General features: G+C 39.7%; 1 protein-coding gene across 3 annotated transcripts in view; it reads right to left on the minus strand.

Annotated features, from left to right (window-relative positions):
- SEMA4D (semaphorin 4D) overlaps nucleotides 1–26,235 on the minus strand; it is a 102,608-nt gene that overhangs the window by 22,870 nt on the left and 53,503 nt on the right. For 2 of the 3 annotated variants that reach the window (XM_075526193.1, XM_075526190.1), the window contains exons 2-13: nucleotides 20,961–21,024; nucleotides 13,859–14,251; nucleotides 11,361–11,506; nucleotides 10,048–10,110; nucleotides 7,467–7,565; nucleotides 6,144–6,237; nucleotides 5,082–5,195; nucleotides 4,076–4,227; nucleotides 2,135–2,310; nucleotides 1,866–2,022; nucleotides 850–1,072; nucleotides 282–397 (exon numbers count right to left, since the gene is read on the minus strand). In XM_075526193.1, the coding sequence (XP_075382308.1) occupies nucleotides 282–397; nucleotides 850–1,072; nucleotides 1,866–2,022; nucleotides 2,135–2,310; nucleotides 4,076–4,227; nucleotides 5,082–5,195; nucleotides 6,144–6,237; nucleotides 7,467–7,565; nucleotides 10,048–10,110; nucleotides 11,361–11,506; nucleotides 13,859–13,952 (1,434 nt within the window). In that variant the 5' untranslated portion in view covers nucleotides 13,953–14,251; nucleotides 20,961–21,024. The remainder of the gene's footprint in view (nucleotides 1–281; nucleotides 398–849; nucleotides 1,073–1,865; nucleotides 2,023–2,134; nucleotides 2,311–4,075; nucleotides 4,228–5,081; nucleotides 5,196–6,143; nucleotides 6,238–7,466; nucleotides 7,566–10,047; nucleotides 10,111–11,360; nucleotides 11,507–13,858; nucleotides 14,252–20,960; nucleotides 21,025–26,235) is intronic. The other variant, XM_075526192.1, reaches the window with a different exon arrangement.

Below are 26,235 nucleotides of genomic sequence, written 5' to 3' on the forward strand. Positions count from 1 at the left end.
CTACACATGGAATCCAAGTGAAGACATGCACACCTGTGCCCCCACACCCCCACCCCACCTTCCCCATATCTACATACCTTCAGAAGCTTGCCACCTACCAAACACACTGAAATGCAGCAGGCGATATGAGATATTGCTGCAGTGCGAGGAGTTACAGATGCAGCCTTTGGCTCTGTGCACACTGACGGTCTTCTTTCGTCACAACAAGATTACAAGGTGGTACTAAAAAGTTTTGTGGAAGAGCAAAAATAGATGAATGCTGTGATGCTTATAGCACTTACTTTTTTGGATGAAAGCAAGAGACTTTGGACTGGCTCGAAGTTTGGGAAAAGCTGTGTCTCTTCAATAATATGCATTCCATTTTCATAGCTGATAGCTTTGTGCAGGGCTCCTCGATCTGAAACAACAAAGCAATATATTTAAGATCCTTAAAATAAAAGGCAGGAAAAAAACTGCACAATTGCTATAAGTTGTCTCAATAATCTGCTTGCTGTTCAGCTGAAGACTCTGTATAACTCTGTGCCAATGGCAACCATTAAACCTACCATCATAAGGAGCTCTGAGCAAGAAATAACATTTTGGGACAAATAATGACCACTTACGGATTAACTTAGGTGTGTTTTGCTGCAGTCATTGCAGTTTTGCATTTTTTTTCCTTCAATACTTTTTCAAAGCATGTAAGATTCTCCACTTACTCACCATGGCCCCTTACTTTTTAATGAAAACACCAGCTGGTGTAAAAGCATTGTAAATATGGAAATCTCAAGAGTTTCTCTTAGAACACACTTCAGCCTCAAGAATCAGTGCATCATTAAAAAAAAAAAAAAAAAAGTGTTTTGCAGAACTCACCTGTACTGATGAACATAACATCATATACGGTGCCATTGAGTGCTCTGACTCTGTCTACTACAATCTGAGTGTACTTCACGTCTCGTTTTACTAGTCGAGGTCTGTCTCCCATTGGAGTCACTGAGTCATCCATTAGAGGATGATCTTTAACAAACTGCAATGTTTTGTCTGGTAAATTCAGAGAACTCACGTAATTTGATGCTCTGGCTTCATTGTTTATACACTAGCAGGGGAGGGAGGGAGGGGAACAAACCAAAAAAAAAGACAATGAAATTATATCGTATACTTGTACAAAATAGAGACAACTAACAGCAGCCACATGCATTTTCTTCTCTGCATTATTTTGGCCAGTAAGCACACCTTTACATTATACTCATTCTACCAAGGAAGGCCCTTGGGTCTCATAGCACTTTGGCTTCTATGACGCATCAAACCCTGAGCTTCGGACTACATTTTTGTTTGGGCCCAAAATACATTTTAGGAAAACATTCTTTCTGGACTCTTATGCTTCTTAACTACTTTTAACTGTCACCTCATTCAGCAGTAGCAACAAGATGACTGCGGGGAATATAAGAAAGTAAGAAAAGCATGAAAGAGACCCAACACTATGAACATTTTAGTTTGTAGAGCAATACACTGCATTGGATAAACCTGCTGAGCCTCCTGAGACAATGCAACGATTGCTATCCTTCTGTTCATCTGAACTAAAAAGTATTTGATGTTGCCTAATGTATACTGACATCTATTTCACCACTAGGAAATTAGTAATAAAATAATGAATATACAAAACCAGCAAAGAATTCAGTTATAAATTAAAAAACCCCACTTTGATTCCCAGATACAAAGTTCAGAATAAATCACTTGAGTGTTTTTCCACAAAGTCTTTACAACAAAAAGTAACCAGATCAGGGCAAACTAAAATTAAGCTTTAGTAGGTTATCTAATATTTTCTAGTTTCTTTACTCCTGAGCATTAAAAAAAGATTAGTCATCAGATCCAAGATTACAGAAACTTACCGCACCAGGTCGAGGATTAGGAATTTCCCCATTGTATCGTACCCACTTTGTATGAGACTGTTCTACTGTAGCACTCTGCATATATTTTCCTTTTGAGAAAACCTCTTCTACAGTAGACAGATTGTATGCACACACTGCTGACAGCCCCACATTATTCCTAAAAGTTCAGGAAGAAAGGGGAAAAAAAATTATAGCAGTAATTATTACTTGTTGTAGTAACCAACTGAGATTAAAAGTACTTATCCAGGAAAAGGCTATACCACACTTACAGTTGTGGGGTGAAGACTCCATATATCACTGGTTCCTTCAAAGTTGGAGACTTGAGAATAAAAACATCATTGATAATATTGAAAATTAAATTCTTATCAGGGATGGTACAAATCAGTCTGGCCTTGAGAAAGGAAGTCCATTTTTTCTGCAAAGTCCTTAATCCTCCTTGGTCCCTCTTTTGATGTTAAAAAAATAAAAAGGTGTTTGTGAGGAGAATTAGCAGTATTTTTGCATTTAAGAACCACTGCTATACAGCGTGAAATTACTGAGCCCTGTTATTTTCTAACATTTCATCTATAGCAACATCAATAAATGTTAACACATTCACAAACAGAAAAAGTAAGAAAGCCACAGGAAAATTAGTTGATTCAACAAAAATAATGGAGAATGGTTTCTATCAACATATAGAGGTAAGGTGAGATATGAGACTTACAAAAGAACCATACTTCAGCAACATCTGAAAAATTGAGATTAGCAATGTACCCTTAGGAAAAAACTGCCTATTAGAACAAGTAAAATGACCGTGGAAATATTATACTGTCCCTTAAGTGAAATAAGTATTTTTTCACTTGACAAATTGCCTTTGTTCTGTGACATCTAAACTGCGATTTAAATTCTAATGTTGCAATATCACTTAAACTTGCCTGACATTAATAACTTCATTAGAAGAAATGCAGCAATGGCTTAATCCTGCAAGCAGTTACCACCTTTATTAATGATTTGCTGAACCAAGGCTTAAAGAAGGAAAGATATAGCAATTAGAAATGTTTCAAAATACTTGATACTTGAGCTGTAGCTCTGCTACTTCTCTTCAAAAAGCAGGCATATTTGAACATTATTAATACTTCCCATTCATTTTCCAGTGCTGTTATACAAAGTATTAAAGGAAATCTGCAAAATTTATGAAAACAATTAAGTACAAATGCTTATAGATTTGCAACCTGCCATTGATTCCTATTTCAAATAAACCGCAACAATAAAGCTCTCATATTCCATGATACTCCCCTTTTAAAGCATGCACAAGCTGTCAGTGGGCAGAGAGCCATAATAATAAGCCCCATGTAAATCTGCCTCCAGCTGCTTTTTTTAATGGAAATCTCAAGGGCACTAACTTGTTATTGATGTTTTGACTTCCGTGTTTAAATATAAACCAGTGAAGTCAAAATAAAACATTTCAACCTCATCAAAATGAAACTGCTAGATAAATTTCCTGTTGGAAAAAAAAATCCTAAGGAAATTGATACATTCCACTGCAAAGGTTTTTGTTAAATCAACATTTTCTCCTGGAGAAAACCTCTTTCATCAACAAGATTTTTAACCAACACTCCTGAGTACATATTTGAATCAGCCTAACACACTGAAGTTTAAACACACCAAGTGTGACAGAATCAGGCTGCTGGTGACCGTTTTCCTTGAGGCTCTGGCAGTTCTAACAGCTTCATGGAAGTCCCATCTGTTACACCACAGTCAAGAGCTATTCTGCTGAGGACACAGCTACGGTTTTGTTTGTATACAGCTACTTGAAAGTAACTTGACAAACATCCTATCCACTCAGCTCCATCAAAGTCAGTCCCCCAGGGAGCTGTACTTAAGCTTAAGGGTTGTTTAAAAAAAAATTAAAAGGAAAGCCAGGAGAGACACTTTTTCTGTTGCTGGGTTTTGTGGTGGTTGGGTTTTTTCCCCTCAGGGATAGAACCCTCAGATGTACTGGAATTTCACCACTGTGCAAAATTAAATCAACTATTTGTTTCCGAAGCAACAATTAGGTTTTCTCAGTTCTGAAGAACTGATTGAAATTGCTCATTCACCGAGATTCACTAAGTTCGACCACTTCCATTTAATTGGCAGTAAGTCCACAATACTAAATGCTTCTTAACACACACACACACACACACAAAATTCTAGTTGAATTAGTAAGAGCAAATTGAACTACGTCCCACCTTGCACACTCTAGCTATTCTTGGAATCATCAGTTTTCCAACAAATTCATACTCCACAGACACTTCGGTGAAAAAGAAGTATATCTTGTCATCTTCTCCATCTGTGCTGTTTTGATCTGCTCTTATCACATCAGCAAAAACAAAATTGGGCTCTGCAGATACAAGAGAAGAATTTTATATTATATGTGAGCCTACTAACTTGAAAGGGGGGGAGAAGGGGGGAGGAAAGGGGAAAAGAGAAAGAAAAAAAAAAAACCACCAAACCACAAACCCTATGGGAAAGCACTAAGATACCTGAGACACCTCTATGGTCTACTATCTCGTTACTTCAACATTCTTCAGTCCACGCTCAAGCATGGTTTTCTAATGGGCCTGGAGAACTACCCTCCCTTGCCTGCCTCTCCTCTATTTCAGCTATTAGCTGAAACACTAAAAATGACAGTATCATTACAACATGTATTACAAAACTCAGTAGCCTGTACTTTTTGGACATAATGCATCTTTTGGAATATGCTAACTTCATGATTTTGGTCCTTTTTGGCAGGAAGCCACAAACCTCTGAGCATTCACAAAACTTGGTGAATTCTGAAATTCAGGAACTGAAATCATTAGGAACCATGATCAGCTCAATTTGAAAACCTGTTAGAGACCAAAACCATTCTCTTCCTTACTATACTGTAACTGTGCTGCATTACTGGAAGGATGATCAAGTAGATACGAAATAAAGTGTAGCCCTTTAACAGCAAGTTGAAGCCTGTATGTCTTGAAGCTGTTTTCATTGTCAATGCTGATAAAAATCGTGAACTTTCAAAATAAAATCTCTTGATGGCACAGATGAGGGCACACACTCACATGTGAGTGTATGCCCATATAACAAAATCCATTCTGTTTGAGATATTAGACAATGCCCCTTACCCCAGGTAAGACACTTAAAACTCTTTGTCTCTAAGTGTCACACTGAAGAAGGAAAAACAATGTGGTTGGGCCAGTTCTCATGCCCACTTACCATTAAGCCAAGGTATTGCATACTCTGTTCTCAGAGGGCTCTGATGAGAGTGCCGTGAAATAATAGGTTCACTTCCCAAGAAATTGTAAGAAGTCCCAGAATAAAGCTCTTCATCTTTAACATAAAAACAAATATTTTAGACTTTCTTATGCACTGGACACCAGAAAGGGTACATAAATATTTCAGGAGACTATGTAAGCTTAAGCTTCCCACAAGAAAAGATAAACAAGGACTTCCTCTAAATTGCACCAGACAAGTCTTCTACGTTTATATTTCTGCTGACCATTCTCAAGGCTAACACTTCCACACTTGGGTTTATTATTGCTCTAACACAAGCAACTGGCAAAAGTAAGCACTGTTGTTGTAGTGCTTTAAGACTTAACACATAAACCTACAGTTTATGCACAAACATGCAAATTTACTTAAGAAATGCCACAGAAGTTTTGGGAGTAATTATTTTACTCTCTTTCTATGCCACCTTTATTTAAACTCAACTTTTAAGCATTTAGGCAACAATGCAGGGAGTGTCGTCTTTTCTTTCTCATTTCCTGTTTTGTGTTACTTTGTTTCTCTTTTATGATCTTGTGATACCACAGTACAGCCATGAAGTCTGGTTTCACCAAATGAAGATTCAGTTGTGTCTAACCATGCAGTAATATACTCGCAATCAATATCTCACTTCTCTATTCTGCCTCATGGGTATGTCTTCAGAGCAGCTAAAAATTTCTACTTGTTAAATTTACTGAAATGACAGTAATTGATACTACAAAGGCAGTCAAAGTACATTTAGACTACCTGGAGTAAGTACGTTAAACACCTTTAAACAGTTTAAATATTAGTATTTTAAATGTTGCTTCCAAAACCACCTAGAGTTTTAAGTTCTCCTTTTAAGAAACATGCTAAGGTTGGCTACTTAGGATTTTAATGTCTATCTAGATAAACAGTAAAGATTAAGAAATATGGATACAATCTACCATTTTGGTATTGAGAGGCTGGAGAATGACAGCGGAAAAGAACGAACATTTTTAACACATAATACAGATATGCAAAGTCTGAACTTACCAACCATAACAGATGTGTAGCTTTGAGCAGGATCAAATGGACATCTGCCCTTACCATCTTCATTTTTACCTCCAAGTTCAAATGAAATTAAATTCTGCAAAAAATTAAGTTGAAAACACAAAACAACTGTTAGGACTTTTTCTTTCAGCCACTTGACTCATGCAAAGGTAACTGAAAAATTAACACTAAATAATGGACTATATCATCAACTTCCAGCATCAAAGGCATTTTTTGTAAGATTATAAAAGGCATATGCGTTTTCAGAAAATTTTATTGAGGCCAGACAGAGAGGATATGTGATCCTATGATTTGTGAGGGTGGGAGCAGAAAAGAACAGAAGACAAAAAGTTAAATCCAGACAGACCTCAAGAAAGAGTACCCAAAAAAGCCAGACAGCAGGAAAGGCAGAGAATTTAACTGATACATGGAAAGAGGTGGCAATTATTGAATTAGCCCGCACAAAAATAGAGAGTTTTAGAAATTAAGAAGGCTTTCTGAACTGGATTTAGCAATCTTCAAGATTATGTTAAATTTGTGAGATGGGGCATAATCCAACTAAATTTTAAAAAGCAACAGTATACTTTAGCTGCTACTTTATAAATCCTTTCAAAACCAAAGAAATTAGGATCAGGAAGATGACAGAGAACTGTAGGCACAGTATACCGGGGAAGTTATCAGTTATACTGTGTAATGAAGACATTGGAAGCTAAGGGCAATGACTTCTGGCAATGTTCCAGAGGTGATGGCAGGCAGACTTGCAGGCACAGGAGACAAAAAAGAACAAACAATTACAAGATTCCTCAATTTCAGAATTGTTAAGAGCTGCAGTTAAGGAGAACCATACAAGAGTCAGCAGTGAGAAAAGGGAGTTTTGATTTTGCGCCAAGACTTCACTCTGAAGCATTCAGCACCATGAAGCTGTGGCACAGCCAGGAGCAGAGACAAGACGAGACAGGAATCTGAGAAATTTCAGGGAGATTCGGTAATGGATGGAAGTTATCTCAGTTTTAGAAACTGTTTTTATGCTAACACACAATACACAAAGAATTATGAAAGCGAAGAAAAAGTAAATCTGCAGTTAAACAAGATCAATCAATAATTCAGTAAGCGCTTTGAAAAAGAAACAGTACAATTTCCTGAAAAAGGAACTGAAAAAGGAACCATACTCCATCATTACTGTGGGACAGTGTAATAAATGCTCCAAACGTTACTGAATGGCACTGCAATTGCACCAGTCTTTGGGAATGGAGATTAACTCACTGTTTAAATGAGCTGCTTTTAAGTGACAGTTGTTATTGGGTCAAAACATATGTACATTCTTACCAGGTAATCACATGTTGGCTGAAATGCATTAGTTCCACACACATAGAGGAAAGTATCATTCAGCTGTTGCAAGACACGCACATAATTACGACACTCGGTCTGTAACAGAGGATGAGAAAAGGACCAGTCTGATAAACCACAGCTTCCACATTCCAACATAAATAAACAAATAAAGTTGTGTTATCAGCTTATCTGTTGCCGCTGCTTATACCACACCAGTAAGGCTGGGTGATACAATCACCATTGGGACACCATCTCCCTACAGTGTCCAGGAGCTCTAGCCCTGCAGCACCTGGTTTCCTACAGCCAGTAGTGTGCAGCTGCCTCAGTATACCTATGAGGGTAACATGACCAAGTACCATATGCTCAGCAGGGTGCATCTCAAGTTGTTCCATCAAAGCACAGGCTCCGACACATCCGATCCATGGGAACAACTAGTTAAACATGGAGTAACTTTTAGACTTTGTCATCCCTTGTAAGCCTAGATGAAACAGTAAGTGATAGTCAAGGTTGTTTCTTAAGAGAGAAACCTCTAATACCATTAAATTAGCTACAAGGCTTTGTCACTTGTATCTGTCAATTTTTTTTCAGTCCTTAATATCAATTACTCTTTCATCCAAGGAAGCTTAATTCCTTTGGCTCTGAAATAGAACAAGAAATTTGAGCAAAGCCTTGCATAAAGGCTACCATAAAGTTTCAGAATAATACCAAGGAAAAACAACTCTAAACACCCGGGGGGGGGGGCATGGCGGGGAAGAGACAGTATCAACAACACCGCTTAATTCTTGCTGGTACACAGCCAGATGCTACCACTGTACTGTAGTTCCATAAAGTACTTAAGCAAGTATAAACACAGTCCTTACTCTTCCTTCTTATGAGCTAAACCAGGTATTTCTGTGACTGTATGGTAGGTTTGGTATGGCAGAAAACTGGGGGGGGGGGGGGGCCCAAACCAGTTTTCTGCCAGATGAGGTCCTTGAACAGCTGCCTAAATGCTTTTTGCTGGCACTAAACAGCACAGTGGTGATGGGTGGGGGAGAGGACTGCCCGTTTTAGTGTAAGAAATAACAGCAGTGGCTTAATACCTTGACCCTTTGAAACTTGCACTACAAAACATCACAGCTACAACATAAACATGAGTAGTAAAAGGTTATGAGTACAGTGAGGAAAAAGCATGGCTGGCAGTGTGACTTGCTAAACTGGGGGTAGGAAAAAAAAAAAAAGGGGGGAAGAGAAGTTTGGAGCTCTGGCAAAGTACCTATTTCTGGGGTCTAACATCCCTTCTAACTAACACCAGTAATCTCTGCAGAGGACTGGTGGAGATGCACACACCATCCACTAAACTATGCACGAGAGAAATTCACATATCTCATTCATTTTGGCTGTATGTGAATATTATTACTAGTAACCCCAACTGAACCGGGAGAACACAAATAACACTCTCCAAGTGCATCCTGAAGAGGCAGACAAGGAGGAAACGGCCCTTAAATACCCACCACACCTCACGTTAGGATACTGTATTGATGGTTGTCAGTCGAAGGAAAGGTTACTACCTTTCCTGAGCCAAGGAAAGCTGAGCCAAGGGAGAGAGCGCCCACTCCCACTTTGAGGAGCCCCATGTCTATCAGCCCTGGATGCAGCACCTGGGGTTTTATAACAGTGCGAATCAAAGAGGCTGCAGATTCAGGGGTGCCCATGTCAAATCCCTGCAAGTGTAGAGGAGGACTGCTTTTTGCATTCGCAGGGCTTGCAGACTTCCACTTTCAAACCTGTGCTAAAAGCGTGACCATCAGTCTTGCCCAGCAAACCTTCACTTCACTTCACCAAACGAAGTGGCACCACACAAGGGGAAAGGTACATCCAAATACAGTCAAACACCTCAAGTAAACCATCTCCACAGAAAGACAAAACGAGCAAGCCAGTCTCTGCACTGGCAGTCTTGAGGAGTCCATGGTTCTGAGAAACGCCAAGGGATCCCAGGGGCTGAGCTGCCTGCACTGCTGAACTGGCAGGAGATCACGCTGCTCAGCTGCTGGGGAGCTGTCTGAGCAGTCACACCAGCAAGGTGCTGCCACAAGGGCACAGCCGCTGAGCACCACAGTAAGGATACACGTAGTTAGTGAAAAATACACTGGTCGAACAGCACTGGCCTAGTAAATAAACCCTATGCCCTAAATCAAAGCAAACAAAATTATCAGTCATTTTGTAAAATCAAATGCTGGGGAAGAATTATTGCCATAACAAAATACAACAGTTGCTATCAATTACCTCAGTGAAAGTAATAGTGGTTTATCATTTTAATGGAAAAACCTGTAACATTAAGCACACATCAAGGTGTGTCCAGATTTTCAAATATTCAAATAATACTCACCAGCAAGAAACAATGAACTAATAATTAAAAAAAAAAAAAAAAAAAAAAGACTAAGCATGCTGCAGTTTCAAAAGCTCAAGTTAATTAAAGAATTTAGGTGATTCTTTGAAAATTTTAATTTCAAACAGTTGGAGCCTTTCTTCTTGTAACATCACTCCTCTTGAAGTGAAATGTATAACATCTTTCTCAAAGTTCAATAAACGTACGTACCTGTTCTGATTTGCCCTTGACTGCACATTTAGTCCTTTTATCTTCAGTGACCTTCCAGTGTAACTAAGTGAAAAAGCAAGCAACAAAAAGGCAAATTCGAAGCACTTTAATTCAATGCAAGGTCTGAAAATCTTGCAGTAACATACAAAAACCGGCAACCCTATGACTATCTGCAGCAAATGCAAGCCATTTTGCAAGCAGCTTTCAAAGGTTCAAAGCCATTCTTTCCTGAGGAGGTGACACTTCCAAATGCATGTGCCTTGAGTGGGGCTAAACCACTGCTATTACCCCTTGGGTTCATCATGATGTTTCCCCTCAAATTGCTAATGAAGTTGCCATTACCAGATGCATTAGGGAAAGGCAACTGTAACTGTTTTAAGTACTTCTCAATTTTAAGTACTCCTTAATTTCATTTACACTTGAATGAAAAACACTTGGGGGGCGCAGGGCACAATCAAAGAAAACTTAGTGGACCAATTTACACTATAGGGAGGAGTACAACTTTGACAGTTACACGCACTCAATAAAACAAGTTTTATATGCTGGTGAAATTGCCCACCACCACCTGTGAACATTTTGTTCAGATTAAAAATCATATGAGCATCTTCCAAAACATCCTGGGTAGGACTCCATGCCACACCTCTAAGTGTCAGCCTGTGCTGCTGATGGGATAAGAAGCAGGAGCCTGGAAAGGACTGGAAGCAATACAATGTTAGCAGACTTCTGCACGGGCTAATCTACTCTGAGGAGCCAGCGTCAGCACATCCAGAGTACTTCTCTGAGCAAGCTGGATCAGACCTGTCTGCACCACCACATGCTGTGCAGACACACCTAGAAACACAAAACAGAAGCTGAAACCAAAAGGACAGGGCCCTCATTTCCTTTGAAGCGTCTGCAGCCTGCCACTCCTGAGCAAGCTCCAACTTTGCTTCTGTTTCGGATTAGATTACCTTCTGATTCAGAGTAACAGGAAGTGGCCCACTCCTGACAATAAAAATATGTATAAGAACCACCATTACAGATAATACCAAAAGTCCCTCCAGTCCAGCAACCTGTCCCAAAGAAGAAAATACCTAAGAAGACCTCTAATTACTTCCAACTTCTAATTATATACAACTTCCCATTTCTTCCTCTCATCTGATGGCATGTTTTACTCTATAGTATCTTCCAGAAATAAACACAGGAGTAGCCCACACAGAGTATTTTCTCTTTTAGGTACCTATCACCGAAAGTGTAGTGCTACTGATATCAGGAAATGAAGTCAAATTTGGAGTATGATTTTTACATGGAGGATAATGTATTAAAATGCATACCTTGTGCTGCTTTTCAGCAATATTCACTGCGTTTAATGCAAAGATCATTTCTCTAGCTCCTACATACAGAACATCTTTGTCTTCACTTAACAGCAAGGTTGAATAGTTTGACACTTCTGATTCATGAAAATGTATTAGCTGGACCTCTGTTGAAATGAAAGAAAAATAGCACCACATGAAGAAACCAATCACTTAGGGTCAAGTTTATGGGTCATTTTTCTAAGTTGTCTAACAGCTGTTGGATATCTTGAAAACAACAAAGGTTAGTTCAGACAATCCATGTAACAGATGAGAGACCCCTCAGAAGCTTGGTTCAGCAGAAACAACCAGCTCCCATCATCAACATCAAAACCACCGGTCCCTGACTTCTTGTTCAATTTCAAATGCCTAAGTATTTCCTCTTGTAGTGATCCCTATAACTCATATCTTCCTTCATTTTTTTTCTACCTGTTAATTCCCTTTTTTCTAACCTTCCATTTTACACATCCACTGTCAGGTCCTTCCTCACCTTCTCCCTTACATATACGCACCTACTGTGCAAAATCAGGTCAGTCACCACGTCCCTTGCAACCACCGCAAACAAATCTCACAAAAAATCCTGCACCTTAAAAGATGACACTTCAGCATATTATCATAGCAGAAAGAAGATACAGAAGCTAAAAAGGAATCATTTACAGGGTCAACAACTTGATTTTGAAGTGGAGACTAGAGATGAAATGCACATGATAGAGAGAAATAACATGAGGGAAAATCGAGATGAAAAGGAAGGTGAGAAGAAAGAGCGAGACGGGGCAGTGGAATGAGGAAACATGCAGACTGGAACAGAATGGCTTGGAGAAAGATGACACAAAATGACTAATATACAAGAGTATTTTTTCTGCATGTACAACCATAATGGAAAAATGACTGAAAGCTTGGGAGACCGTATTTTGTGCAAGAGACTACCACAGTACTAATTAAGCGTAGCTTTTTAAAGTATAGGCAGAAAACAATGTATTATTGCTCCCAATTCTAACATTAGCAATTGCACATTTTCAACTATAATACTCCGGAAACATTCATTTTAAACTAGATTCTCAAGCATGTCATTTTAAAATGTTTTACTTGGCAGGAAAATTTTCCCCAAATAGATGAACTGGTTCATACAACTCCACATGTTCGTTCCTCCGCTGAACTAAATTCCCCCTCCTATTCAAACTAGGCTTCCCATATTTAAATGCAACAATCTTTAGCAGACAGAGACAGGGAGAAATAGCAGGAATGAAAATAAATTCAATTTCTGTTGAGTAATTTGGATGTGGTTCTGCAGTGCATTGCTGTAATACCATTAAACAGTAACTTGCAAAATTTTAACTATTATACAAGATAGGAGCATCAAGGAGCCTAAGAAGGAACTACAAGCCTTGTCTAGACCATTCTTTCTGAAAAGCTACATCAGCAACTCACTAATTGCTATACCAATAAACAGGAAAAACACTTCCTACAGTCATCTCATAAATCAGCTTATTGTTACTACATTCTTAATCTCCATCTATCTTTTCCTACACTATGACTGCTCAGTATTTAACATACTTATTTAAGGCTGCTTCTTCATACTGCCTATGTACTTCTTTGGTTTTGTTCAATTACAGCACACTTGGGTTAAGTAATTGCTGCTAACTAACTAGTAGTAAAGAAGGACCCAAACACAAAACCTTGTAAAACCTAAAGTATCCATCCCACATGGGCGGGGGGGATGGACAAGGAAAAAAAAAAAGGATATTCACAAACAGCAGCAAATAACTACTCTATAGTCCTTGCTCTACAGTTCTCTTCAAATCCAGATTAAATTATTAAACCAAAAGCTAAAGGATTCTCTGATCCCTATTAATTCTCTTTGTGCCACATTTGCTAACTCCTGCTAATTGTATTGGGAGGTTATGAATATTTGCTGCAACTTCAAATACAGGGAAAGTGGTGCTCTCTGAAAGAGATTGTTTGAACTCTAGGCACCATATAATGCTATCAGAAGAGGGCCAAATGCTTATCTTTCCTTCACGTGGTGATTTATTTTCTGCACAGGATGGCTTAGTGTCAAAATACATCTCAGTCTGAAAAAGCATAAGAAAGATTATTAGCTGGAGAGGTGCATTTTGCTAATATGTTCAGACTCAAAGTACAAATAATTTGATTAAAACAGAATACAGCTATTGGGTTTTTCTCTTGAAGCAAGCTTCATCTCAAGATCCTTCAGCTGAGAAAGTCAAATTGGAAATTCCTCCTTTAAAAAGCTATGTTTTCAGAACCGTTTGAAGGACCTGAAATCAGTTAACCCAGTGCCTGAGTCACTTTGAATATTCTGGTCCTAAGCACTTCCTAAGCTGAGCAAAGCCAGCAACACCTAACCAACCTTGCAGCAAGCAGGCTGGAAGAACATACAGCCTGAAGGTGTTTCAGATCCCACAGAAACCCTGAGGTTGTGGCAATGTCCCATATTACACTACTGAAGTTTCTCTTACCTCTGTGTTCCCAAGTGATCCTCGGTACTGGGCCAAATGCTACTGCCACTTCCAGTAACAAACCCCAAACTGCATAAAAAGCACACAGAGCCATCTTCAGCGTCCTTGCTCTTCAAAGCTCCTTGGATAACTGCAGCAGGTAGCGTTTCTTTGGCAGAAGAAATGCAAATCCCAGGGAATATTAGAAACCAGGCATTTCAGACCTTGAGAGCAGTGCAACAAGGCAGGCTGGAAAAACTGTACAAGTACACGCTTTTCAGCAGATCACTTCAAGAGAACGCACATTTTCCAGGATGCTGCACACAGAGACTGCCCACACACTCCACAGGCTGCAGAGCTGCTGAGAAGCGCGACTGAGCACATTCTTCTGTTTTGTTGCAGAAATAAATGATGCTGTCGAGAGAGGAGAGGAGCAAGAAGAGAAACCAAACTTGAATACCAGCCAAAATAGCACGTTGCATGCACTGATCTTGCAATACTTCTACAGCTGTCTGCATCGCTTAATTTGGATAAAGAGTACATTAATTGGTGAAAACATGATTCTTAAAAACAAGCCACACACTACATGGCAAATTGAAATTATTGCTTTCAATTATTGCCTACCTAGAACGCCAAGTATAAATATTTTGAACTCTCACTTACATTCAATGCACAAAATTCAACTCTAGTTTTATGTATTTTCTTACTTTTAATAGTGTGTCAAAGAAAATCCCCACTTCTCTGATAAATGATAAACCAAAACAAGAATCACTATGCCTAAGTTCAGAGAGCAAAGGACATGAGAATTGCAGCATTAATCTCAAGCACCAATTATACAAACCTGCCGCACCTCCCATCCTTGGGATCTTACAAACAGAAGTGTCATTTTTAGCTAAGTCTTTTCATGCTACTAATGCACTCAAGGTGTGTGGGGATAGAAAGAAATACAGCTATGGAAACAAAGAGCTAATGCACTGCATACAAAAATAAAGGGAGACAATGCTTAAATACTAAACCTGCTAGACAGTCCTATGAAAGTCACTCTGAGCCACCCGTTACTCTCAGGCCAGAAAAGGCTCTGTCCTCAGCAGTCAAGAAAACCATTCACCACTTTCTACACCACCTTCCATGAGTCTCCACTGCTCCCGTCTTCCTACAAACACTCCTAGGTCAAGGCTCTTGCAAGTGTTTACCAGGAGGCACAAATGAATTCATCAATGACTAGATTACTGCATATGGATAAATTTTGGGGGCTGTACACTTGGGATGGGGGGGTGAGAAAAGTGCATTGCCCTTTGCAGCAGGGCACAGAAGGTGCTAGATTTACCCTATGCCACAGCCTGAGACACTAATGTGACACTACTAAGAGACATGCCACCATCCAAGATAACTGTAATACCTAAAGGTTATCCAGCACGAGGGCAGGTGAGGGTTGCAAAATCCTTAGCAGCATTCAAGAGGAAAGGGGCAGCACTTGAGGAGGACAGAAGTAAAAAACTAAGGTGAAGCTGCAGCAAGAACGTCTCTAAGGACAAGCGTGATGCTGACAGCCTCTTTGGGAGGGAGAGGCCCCGGGTTTAATCAGCGAAAGGCAAGGAACCTCTGGTAAGTGCAGCCAGAGGATCTGCTACGAACACAGAAGTAACATTGCTGAGCAGAACATAGACAAATACACAGAAGCTTTTACACCTGCTTTACTAAATGATCACAGGCAAGGTTAAAAAAAATTCCTACAAATCTGTTACCTACTAAGAAAAAACCCACACAAAACCACAACTTGCTCAAGCTGAACCTGTGACTTTAAAAATTTTTTATATTTTTTTAGTTTTGGTAAGCACTTTGGATCAGATCCAACTGTTTGTAATGGATCATATAAATCATTTTGGTTTTTAAGGCATTGTATTTTCAGTTAAGCTTACTACGCTTGTTTGTCTGTCTTGCACCCTTCCTGTTTATTATCATACATAAACAATTCCACGTTTTGGTCTCTAACAAGTTAAACAGTGCCCGCTCATCAGAGTTGCAAGGTATCACACAAGTGTATTCTGAGGCAAATAGCTTTACAGGTAAGTATTTAGAAAGTGAACAGTAGTTCAATTATTAAGTTCAAGGCAGTCTAGCAATTTTATTTTAATGGAAATGTAATGGGAAAAACAGCAGTTTGAAGAAAGATCTTTGAACCATTATTTCTACACACTAATTCTTTTTTTCATGCCATCTTTTGTTACTGAAAAGACTCCACGTAATAATCAATTCCCTGTTAACTCTTTTTTTTTTTTTTTTTTTTTTTAAAAGAGACAGCCAGAACATCATTATTCAGCACCCGTCCCAACAATAAGCAATCATTTGTGTACAATACCATATGGTAGAGATGTCTCCAGAGAAGGCTTCTGAAGTCCTGTAAATTTTCTGGACTTTAAAATTGGATTAGCAAATCTCTGCCCTCATAAAGGAAAATCCTGAGTCTCCCTACAGCCATGGTTACACTCCTACCCTAGCTCCCCTACCTCAGAAAATGCAAAATGACAACAAGATCTGAAACACATTACATTGCCTTCTGAAGAAGAGAAAAGGTCTGGTTGGGTTGGTTAGTTAGTGCCTACTTTGCTGTGTGGCCGGAGAATTGCTCTGGCCACACAAAGCAGAAATCTGTCATTCCATTCCCACTTAATAGGTTTGCAAGACAAGCCCTTTTTCACATTACTAAGTTTGACTTGTGGACATTATTTGTTGATCTAAGGTAAAATTCTGCATGTTAAAAAAAAGGGCGAGACAGACTACAGCGAACGTTACGTGCCCAATCCTGCAAGATCCACTTTGTCCTCATTCCTATTAGTTTAAATAAAGATGAAAATGCACCCAGGACCTTGTCCTTTAATTTAGCCTTCAATTTAATTACTCTCTCCCTGTCCTCCCTTCCCTGTGCTGAAAACTGTCTGGAATAACTCCTTCACTGTCATCCACTGGGAAGTCATCCATAATCTAATATGAACCTGGTTTTATATAACACAAGCAGTAAAGGGGGGTAGGGGGGGGAGGCCCAGACAATGGCCTAATTTCCAAATTAGCTCAGCTCCTTCAGTGTTCAGTGGCTTTGATTAGATTTGAGTGCTTTGCATTTCTGGAAACTTAGGTCTCCTAATGCTAAAAATGAGCCACAATTTGCTTGAAAACAAGAACATTTAAGAAGTAAAGCAGAAAGAAACTTGACATCCTTAGTTACATAATTAAACTCTAATTAGAAGTGACCACAGGTCTACTTTTCTGGTTTCTGTAAAACTGCTGAAAATTTTCTGAGGTAAATTTAAACCAGTAATTTTAATTTGGGCACTCTGCTGCTCCTGATCTTAAATCAATGTATAATGACGAACTAGAGCAAAACAATATGTACACTACACGCATGAGTTTTCCATAATGCTTGTATTTATGGTGACTAAAAACAGGGCAACTATAGAAGAAGAAACAATCGACAGAGCTCCTATCAGTTTGGTAGAGCACAGCTGGAAATTCAGAGCTGTGAACATTCCCATTGACATGCATAATTTTAGTGCACAGGCAGAGAAACGGGAAGAGACAAGCTTCTGCTCTCTCAAAGGACAGAATATCAAAACTGTTAGAAAGAAAAATTTCAGGCTGCCTGAGTGCTAATAGGGAATACTAGCACAAATTATGAAAGCAGGGAGCTGCGATGGCATATCCTGACTGTTACCAAGATCGAAAAACCTCTGGCTCTCGCATCGCCCGTGTCAGTGGGCGTCAAAGAAACAGTGCTCCAGTCCACCTACTGGAAAAATGCAAAATGCTAGCCCTGCAATGGGAGAAGCTGAGAAACCAACAATGGGAAGAAGACTGCCATCTTTCCCATCCCCCAGGACACAGAGGCAAAGCACAAAGAGGTATTTGTGAACGTAAAATGTCACCTTTCACAGATGTCAATTCAGCAACTCTTATCAGTACCAAATTAATTTTTTTATAAGTAATAAAATGCAACATCAAAAACCCAGAGATCAGCATCTTCTCCCCCAGTCAGCGTGGTAAAGCTGGATTCAAGCGTGCATCTTGTATACGTGATACTTGCACAAGCTATCTAAATTCTGGGATTTCAAAGTTAGGAAATGCCCAATTTTGCAAACCTCGTTTTGAAATCTTTTCTTCTAATAAATACTTAGTTGCATTGTGCAACTTCTGAATTCTGCTCGGTATTACACAAATTGCTAAATGGATCTATCTTTATCTTCTCTATGAAGGTTAAAACCGTGTAAGAATTTACTGATACACCCACAGCAGTCAGCATTATAGCTGGGATCCCTGTGATTCCCGAGAAATGAGCATTAGCACCACAGAGTATCCAGCCTCTCCCTGCAGAAAGCTAGAAGGGCACTGGCCCTTCTGCCCTAATCCTGTCACTCTTTTCATTACTCCACAGCACACCAAGCATCCACACCGTTTTACTCCCATTTTGTATTGCACTTTATTCTCCTCCCCAGGGTTATCTTTTCTTGCAATCCCCCACCTACGCTGTGCTTATCTCCCATCCATGCTGCCACCACCTCCTCCTCCCCAACACAAGCAGTGCACTACTACATGACCACAGGTGATGCAAGACCTGGTGAGGCTGCCAGACAAAAGACCACCCTCCTTTGGGCTAGAAGGAAGCCCTTCTAATGTATATACTTCCCTACCTCTCCATGAAATCACTCTCACACCACTCACTGTCCAGGCATGGCAAACAAGGGCCTCACAGTAAGCAGCAACTGACTGCAAGGCACCTTCCCTTCCTGCCGCCAGGAGCAAAAAAACCACAGCAGGTTTCCCAGGCAGCCTACCCTGCTATTTTTAGATTTAAAAAAAAAAAAAAAATTATGCATTTTTAAAACTTGTAAGTTACTATGATGAGGGATATGAAGCTCAATATGTGGAGACAGGCAAATTTACAAGCAAATTGCTTCCTCCAGCAGAAAAGGCGGGGGTTAAAGGATTCATCTGTCAGGGGGCATAAATTGCAAGTTCTCCCAAAATAACTTTGTTCAAAGGCTTTTGAAAGCTTTAACAGAACACAGGCCTGCTTCAATGTTTATTGATGCCTATTTGATAACAAAGATTTTAAGGCTTCATACATGAAAAAACAAACCACAGAACTCCCGTTGTGAGATTTTGCTTAAACCTGATTTTTTCAATTTGCCAAAGTTTTGTTTCTAAAAATAGAAGAAAAAGTTAGCAATGCTTGTATTTTAAGCAATCAAAAATTACACAGTAAAAAATGTGCAATGTACCTTTGACAGCTGAGTTTTATTTACATAGTTCATTTATTTTAAACTGGTAAGGACAGGCTGGATATATCCTTTGCTTTATTTCTCGCCCTTTAAAACCTCATGTACAGTGCCATTTTTAGACCATCTCATGAAAAACATAATTTTTACACTCTTTTTCTTATTATACAATACGTATGGACTTGTTTTCTGCTGAGGTAAGTTAAAACCTCAAACTAGCAGACCAGTAGCCCTTTATGACTAATATACATGTAGAGCATGGGATTATTTACATTTCAAACTGTAACCAAAATACTTTGTAGTTGCTAGGTGCTTACAAATTAGATGAAGCTTTTTAAGACAATTTGATGTGGTCTTTACCTCCACCAAAAAGCTTGCTGGAGGATGTGCACTAGTGCTAAAAGAGGATAAAAATTCTTAGGAAACTGAAATTCCCTGGTTTTAGGCTGAAACCTTCTGTGAAGACAGAAATTTGCTATTTTCCTGATTCTGCATTATAAATATGCCATCAAGTAGTACTCAGGAAACTAATGCTTGAGCTTAAAGCAGTGAATATTTATAAACTTCAGTGGAATACTTGAAGAGATCCCCCTTTTTTTTTACCTCACATTCCTGTTCATTTCTTTATTACTATGCGCTTTTTTGGGGGCAAAGATTACATGAAGAAAAAGTATTGTGCCAAAAAAAAACCCACACCCCACCCAAAGATTACAAGACAACAAACAGAAGATTAAAATTCTTATTTTTCAGATTATTATGGGTGGATTGTTAGAAATATCACGTTAGCCTTCAATTCCAAAGAGCAACAGGAAAGAGCAAATGGGTTTGCTTCTGGTTGCTTTCTGTTTCTCCAAGAAAAAGAAAGCTAACTCTAGCCTTGGACAAGTTGACCCTGTGAGCTATCAGAGATTGTACGGACTGTTGTGGGTCCTCAGCCTGGCTGCATAGAAGCAAACTAAACAGAAATTAATAATGTAAAAACTACAAGGATGATCAGTGGGCCCCAACCACAGCTGCAGTGCCAGCACCTTCTGCTAACTTGGGACATTGAGCTATCTCAAATCCAGAATTCAAGAGCTGCCCAGGGGAGAGACATGTTTTAAGATCATTTTCTGCCTCACTGTGTTCTCCCAGATACTGAACCTGGGTTGTGACAGTGTCGGTACTGCAGTGAGAACTGTCCAAGTTCTGTCCAGTCAAGAACTGTCCCAGTTCTCCAAGTGAGAACTGACTAAGAAATAAAATCCCTGAAATTCCATCTTCCCCTACCACTTAAAGATACTCTCACACAATACAAAATATTGCTCAGCTTCTTCCTCATTTCTTCTCGGGCTCATAGGACTGAGCCAGTCATTCAAATTATTTGAAGATGTCTACTGGCAACTAACAGCACTTGCAAAAGTACCTGGGTGTCTAAATCAACAGGCATATGTGCTTTTAAAAAAAAAACAAAACTATCCTATGTGTCCAGCAACACTTTCAAAGACACAAACATCTCTGAAAGCAAGCCCAATACCCCCTTACACACATAAACTGCGTAACACAGGAGGGCTGCAATCCTGAACAGGACCTTTCAGTAGTAACTAGAGCACAAGTAAACGTACAGTATGTTCCCAAGTGAAAAAAGTCCTTTTTCTGATAAGTTTCTTGAGAAGTATTCTGGTCCTGAAGCAAAACAAAGTAATAAATTGAGCTTATCATTAAATCCTTGTTTGTTTTCCCATATGAATTAAGTACCTAGTGTTCTTGCAGTGTGTTTATGTTTTACTAACGAAGACACTTGTAGCACAGCCACCAGGAATCCACCACAGGTCCCTTGCTGCGGGGGGTACCCCTAGTTTCACTGTACGTACCTGCCGCCCCTTGGAGCCTCCCGCACACCCCTGGAGCTGGGGAGCAGTCAGAAACACGTCCTTTCTGCAAAGAGATAAGAAATGGCGTTTGACATCATTACCACATAAACCCGAAGGCAAGTTTTGATATGGGAATTATAATAAATCCTCCCCCGAAAGTTTGGCTTTTATTTCCCAGATTACCAGAGCAGACTGTTTCTGACAGAAACCAGAACTGATACATTTGCATCCAATGAGCCAAGATCCTGATGCTGCACTTAACACAAAAACTATTAAGCAGTCCTGATAAAAAGCATACACACCAGCCATTTTCAAACTCAATTTGCTTCCTCTATCCCAAGGTGGCTGGTATCTACTCAGTACAAAATTATTCAGCATTTGCCTTGCAGTAGCAATTATTGATCCTGGTAAGAGTCTGGGACCCCTCCTACACTGGTACGGTATGTACAAAGGAAGCTCAGAAAAGTTAGATACCAGCCAGCCCCACAAACAATTACCCTTACTAAATCCTTATAAAGCAGTTCCAACACTCTCCTGTATTACTGAATGACTGCATTATGCACAAGCTTAGAATAAGGATATCTGGATATTTACAATGAAACCTCACCTGTTCGAATTTATTTTGGTATAATCAAAGGAGAACAGTGGGCCACTCCGAAGCAATCACAACAGGGCACACGATGCATCTATCCCAACAGTATTCTAGGTAACATACTTCCAAATATGCAGACTTATAATATGGTTACATCAGCTTGTATTTAGCATATATACTTCCTACTGTTCACCCAACTGCTTTTAGAAGGGTGTGGGCTACCTGAAGGGATAGTGTTTTTTAAATGCAAGTCACTGTGGATCTGATCTGGATTTCACTGAAGTCAACAGTAAGAAGGATCCCACCGATCCACATGGGGAGAGGGTGCACAAAAAAAAAAAAAAGAAAAAAAAACAACCAAACACCCCACACAACTCCATTGCACATCTGAAGGCTTAATTCTTGATCCAGAAGATTATAACGAAAGGCTCACAAGACAGAACGCACCAGAAGAAACAGGCCAGACAAAATTACAAGAAACAGCTCAATATTGCAGGTCTCCAAGGAAAAGGAGAGCCTATACAGGGTCTTTTCAAAGGTACAGTGTCTGCCCTGTTCTTTAACTGTGCACGTTTTGTGGCTGCCAGTATGGTAGCAGGTATCAAACAGGTACATCAAACCCACTTTTGTTTACAAAAAAAATTTTTTCAAAACCTTTTGGATCTTTTGCATTAGAGAGAGGGAAACTAGTCTGACTCTCCCCACAACATATTTTCAACAAAATACCCCATGGAAATCTGTTGCCCATCTATGCTATTACCTGTTGGATATTTTTCACAAGCGATAGCAGGATATAACTGACTTATTTTTGCTGTAAAAATAACTGCCTACCTTTCATTCCATTGGAGAAAACAGAGCAGGCAAACTGTGAATCACCCTACCAGTTACAAAGCTCTCCATGAACCAGTTTACACCAGATCATCTCTATGGCTGTGGCTACTCAATATTTAAGCAGAGAGTAAAAATTTACAAAAATTGCTGCTTGCCACAAGAGGCCATCGGTCACCACAGTCACTATCACTAACTAGAGTTTTCAAATCCCAGTGTGCTTCCTTACGGCTTACTGCTTGCAGAGCAAACAAAGCAAAAAAAACCGAAATCATCCATTTTAGGTACCTTAAGGGGAAAAGAAAATTCTCTTCTGCCTCTTCTGAGAAAGGACTTTAGCAGCCTGTGGCTTGTATGAGCACTTTCATTGTAACGAAGCACTTGCATCTAAATAAATAGTTACAGTAGGTGTCAAACTGCTCATGAAAACCCTTGCAGCAAATTAGCTGACCTGCAGACTTCAGTAGCTCTCAAAACGACGCCTCACGGAGATTTTACACATCTCCACAAGTGGCTCCAGGTTTCTGAGCTAGAGTTTGAGGCCACTGGGGACCCGAAAGCCAGGTGGGCAGGTAGCTGGAGCTCGGGCCAGCTCTCAGCCAGCCCCTGGATCTCCGCGGAAGCAGGCAGAGGCAGAAGAGCCGTAAGGACTCAGCTCCCAAGAGCAGTGCATCCTCAGTCTGTCCCTCGGGAAGGGACCACTAACCACCAGTGTTTCTGGCAGAGAAGCCCACAGACATGGGGCCGGGTGCAAGGGCGGCTGGCCTCAGGTGAAGGGTGGTTTGCAAGTAGGGGCCGATTCTTCTCCTTTGATCACGCTGCCACTGGCTGCCTGTCTGGACAACACCTGTAGTTACAGTACGCACATGAGTAACTACTCACAGCTTGCCAAAAGCTATGACATAATTAAACCCTTTAATCCAACCACGACTTGAGTATGAAATTAACATCCCTGTAAGCATTGCAGGTTTGCAGGCACCCTTCAGGTCCTCTCGTCTGGCCCAAGCCTCGCAGGTGATCCTTTAAAGCGGGCACTGCAGGAGCTTAAACAAACCTTAAACGCTCTCAGGTTTTATGAGTGAAAACTGTATTTCAGTGTAAACTTAAGGGAAAAAAAAACCCCTGTTTCTTCTGGTAACAGTTACTTAAGCTTGGGGGGGAGGGTACAGGGACAATACAAAATTATGCCATGAAAAGCTCACTATTTTGACAACTGTGACTAAGTCCTGAAAGATTAAAGAAGACACCTACTGGATTATAAATGAAAGACAGCCTGGAATATATTAAGTAGAATAACATGATGATAGTCACCTTAAGGAAGTTTTTCATAAAAGAGCCACAATCCTTCATATATGCATATTTGCACATATTTTATTTATTTATTTGAGGACTTTCTTCTAATCTGTCAAATTCCAAAGCACATTAATCTATTGCAAGGTACTTCTGGCTGTCACAGCCTACTTGTATTTGAAAACAAACAAACAAACAAGGGGGGGGGGGGGGGGGGCAAAAAGCAACATATAACTTGGACTACTTCCTTCTGCATATCAATTACCATCCAGATCAGAAGCATTTCTTTAATCCTTTATTCAAGTATAAGCCTGCTGTAACCAGGTCCTAGGGATTCTGAACGCGAAGAAAGAGAAAGGAAATACAGAAGAAAAATAGCTTTTGAGTGAATTTTCGTTACTCAGAGAACTCTTTGGGAGACGATGGAGGCAAATTTTAAGTTTAGGAATGTTTTTATTATTACAGCACTATTCACTGACCTTACTGAAATACAATTTCCAGATCAATACCTTGATGATTGCAAATAGATGTGTATTTGCTACCCATATCTCAAGTCAGCCACAACCTATATGTGCTACCTTTCTTAGAAAAACTATTTTAAATGCTTGTACGGAAGCCACAGGTCAAGCAGACATATAGCAATAAATAACTGTGGTCACGTACGTTGCTCACCGACAGCACACTAAAAAATTTCCTGTGAATGCTACGTGTGGTTTTAGAGTCTTAAAATAAAGTAATTACATGAAAAGGTAGGCTAGACTACAAACTTGAAGAACTGTGTGTATTATCAGCACTTTATTTTAATAATTGGGTATTTGACATATCAAAATAACTGCTGCTGATTGCAGCAATTTCTATAGCTCCCATCCACTCTCAGTGGGACTGGTGATGGCACCTGCTAATCACCTGTGAAAGACCTTGGGGGCGAAAAAGTCAAGTAACACACACACTACAGGCTTTACAGAGCAAAGCCTCAAATGTTTTTCCCCTTTCCCACTTGTGAAACTTCAGTTTTCATAAAAACATCTTTATTTCACAGAACCATTTACTTACCTGTCAACATCCCCCAACTTTTTCTAAACATTATGTTAAAGGAAAGATAGGGTTGACTTGGGCCTGACTTTATGTGCATGAGCTTTAACCTGCAGCAGAGCCCCATACTAAACCAGGTTTTGGAAAAACAAAGCAGAAAAACCCTCTTATGTCTCAAACCGTCATTTTAATTTAGCCCAAATTGGACTGCGATCTTGAGCTTTCAATTCCCCCGTCACCCTGACACTCCTCAGATCTCACAAGCACCCTCAAAAAAGCCAAGAACAACACAGAGACTATCGTAGAGGCAGAGAGCTCTGGACTGCTACGAATCCCTCCTGTGTGGCAATTACAAAATATGAATACTGAGGCTGGGCCAGCTACTGCTGAGAGCAGAGTTCCTCCGTTTCTAAGGACGTTAAGAGAAACTGTCAGAAGCAACCTAACTTCCACAAAACCAGATGGGAGCATTCATGATTATCATCCATGCATCCCTACCCTTCTTCAGGAAAGGATTTGAGTGTATTTCACAATTTGAACTTTCCTACACTTACAATATTATACAAGTATCAACACAAGATTATTTTAATAAAATTTTAATCAAAAACATGGTAGTGGTTCTGAATCAAATTCCAAAAAAGACAGTGCACACCAGCACTACAACTGTGTGAGACTAAGAGCCACAGAGCAATAGAAAAAGGAAAGGAGGTTGCACAACTGCAAAGAAAATCACAAATACCAGCACTTTGGCTTCAGATTGAACTTATTAAACCACCACTTTAGGGACATGTAAAATTTATATGTACTCGCAACATGGTGTATTTGCTTAGGGAAGCTAATGTTCTTTCAGAGGCAGCATTAGAACATTTTATGTGGTCAATAAACAAGCAGCACTGGAACAGGCTGCCCAGGGAAGCGGTTGAGTCACCATCCCTGGAGGTATTTAAAAGACGTGTAGATGTGGTGCTTAGGGACATGGTTTAGTGGTGGACTTGGTAGGGTTAGGCTAACAGGGGGACTTGATGATCTTAAGGGTCTTTTCCAACCTAAATGATTCCATGATTCTATAGTCTTTGAAGAGCAGAGGTCATTGGGAGCATCCCCATATTCAACACATTTTTACTTCGCAAGGTCAGTATGAAGGAGACAGTTACCTCTCCTCTCACCATACAAGCATCATCCTTTATTATCCTACAAAGTCTCCTTCTCCTTCTATCAGAAAAGGAGCAATCCGGAACATGATTTGCTGGTGCTAAAACCTGAACAAGAAGAAACAGCAGATGAGCCTCCAAGTCCTACTCTAAGTATTCAATGAAAAATAACAGAAAACAAAGTTTAAATTATGCCTGTATTTTTGGTTAATGTTCTTTAACAGAATGAATGAAGTACACTACAAGAAAATCAAGAGTTAAAAAAAACAAAACAAAAAAGAAAACCCCACAACCAGGAAGTTTCTACTACAAGCTTTGCTTCATAGACATGTCCTACCCAAAATACTAGCAGCTGCCAATTATGTGGAAACACCTCATAATA

The sequence above is a fragment of the Mycteria americana genome, chromosome Z, assembly GCF_035582795.1.
Source record: "Mycteria americana isolate JAX WOST 10 ecotype Jacksonville Zoo and Gardens chromosome Z, USCA_MyAme_1.0, whole genome shotgun sequence".
Lineage (NCBI taxonomy): Eukaryota > Metazoa > Chordata > Aves > Ciconiiformes > Ciconiidae > Mycteria > Mycteria americana.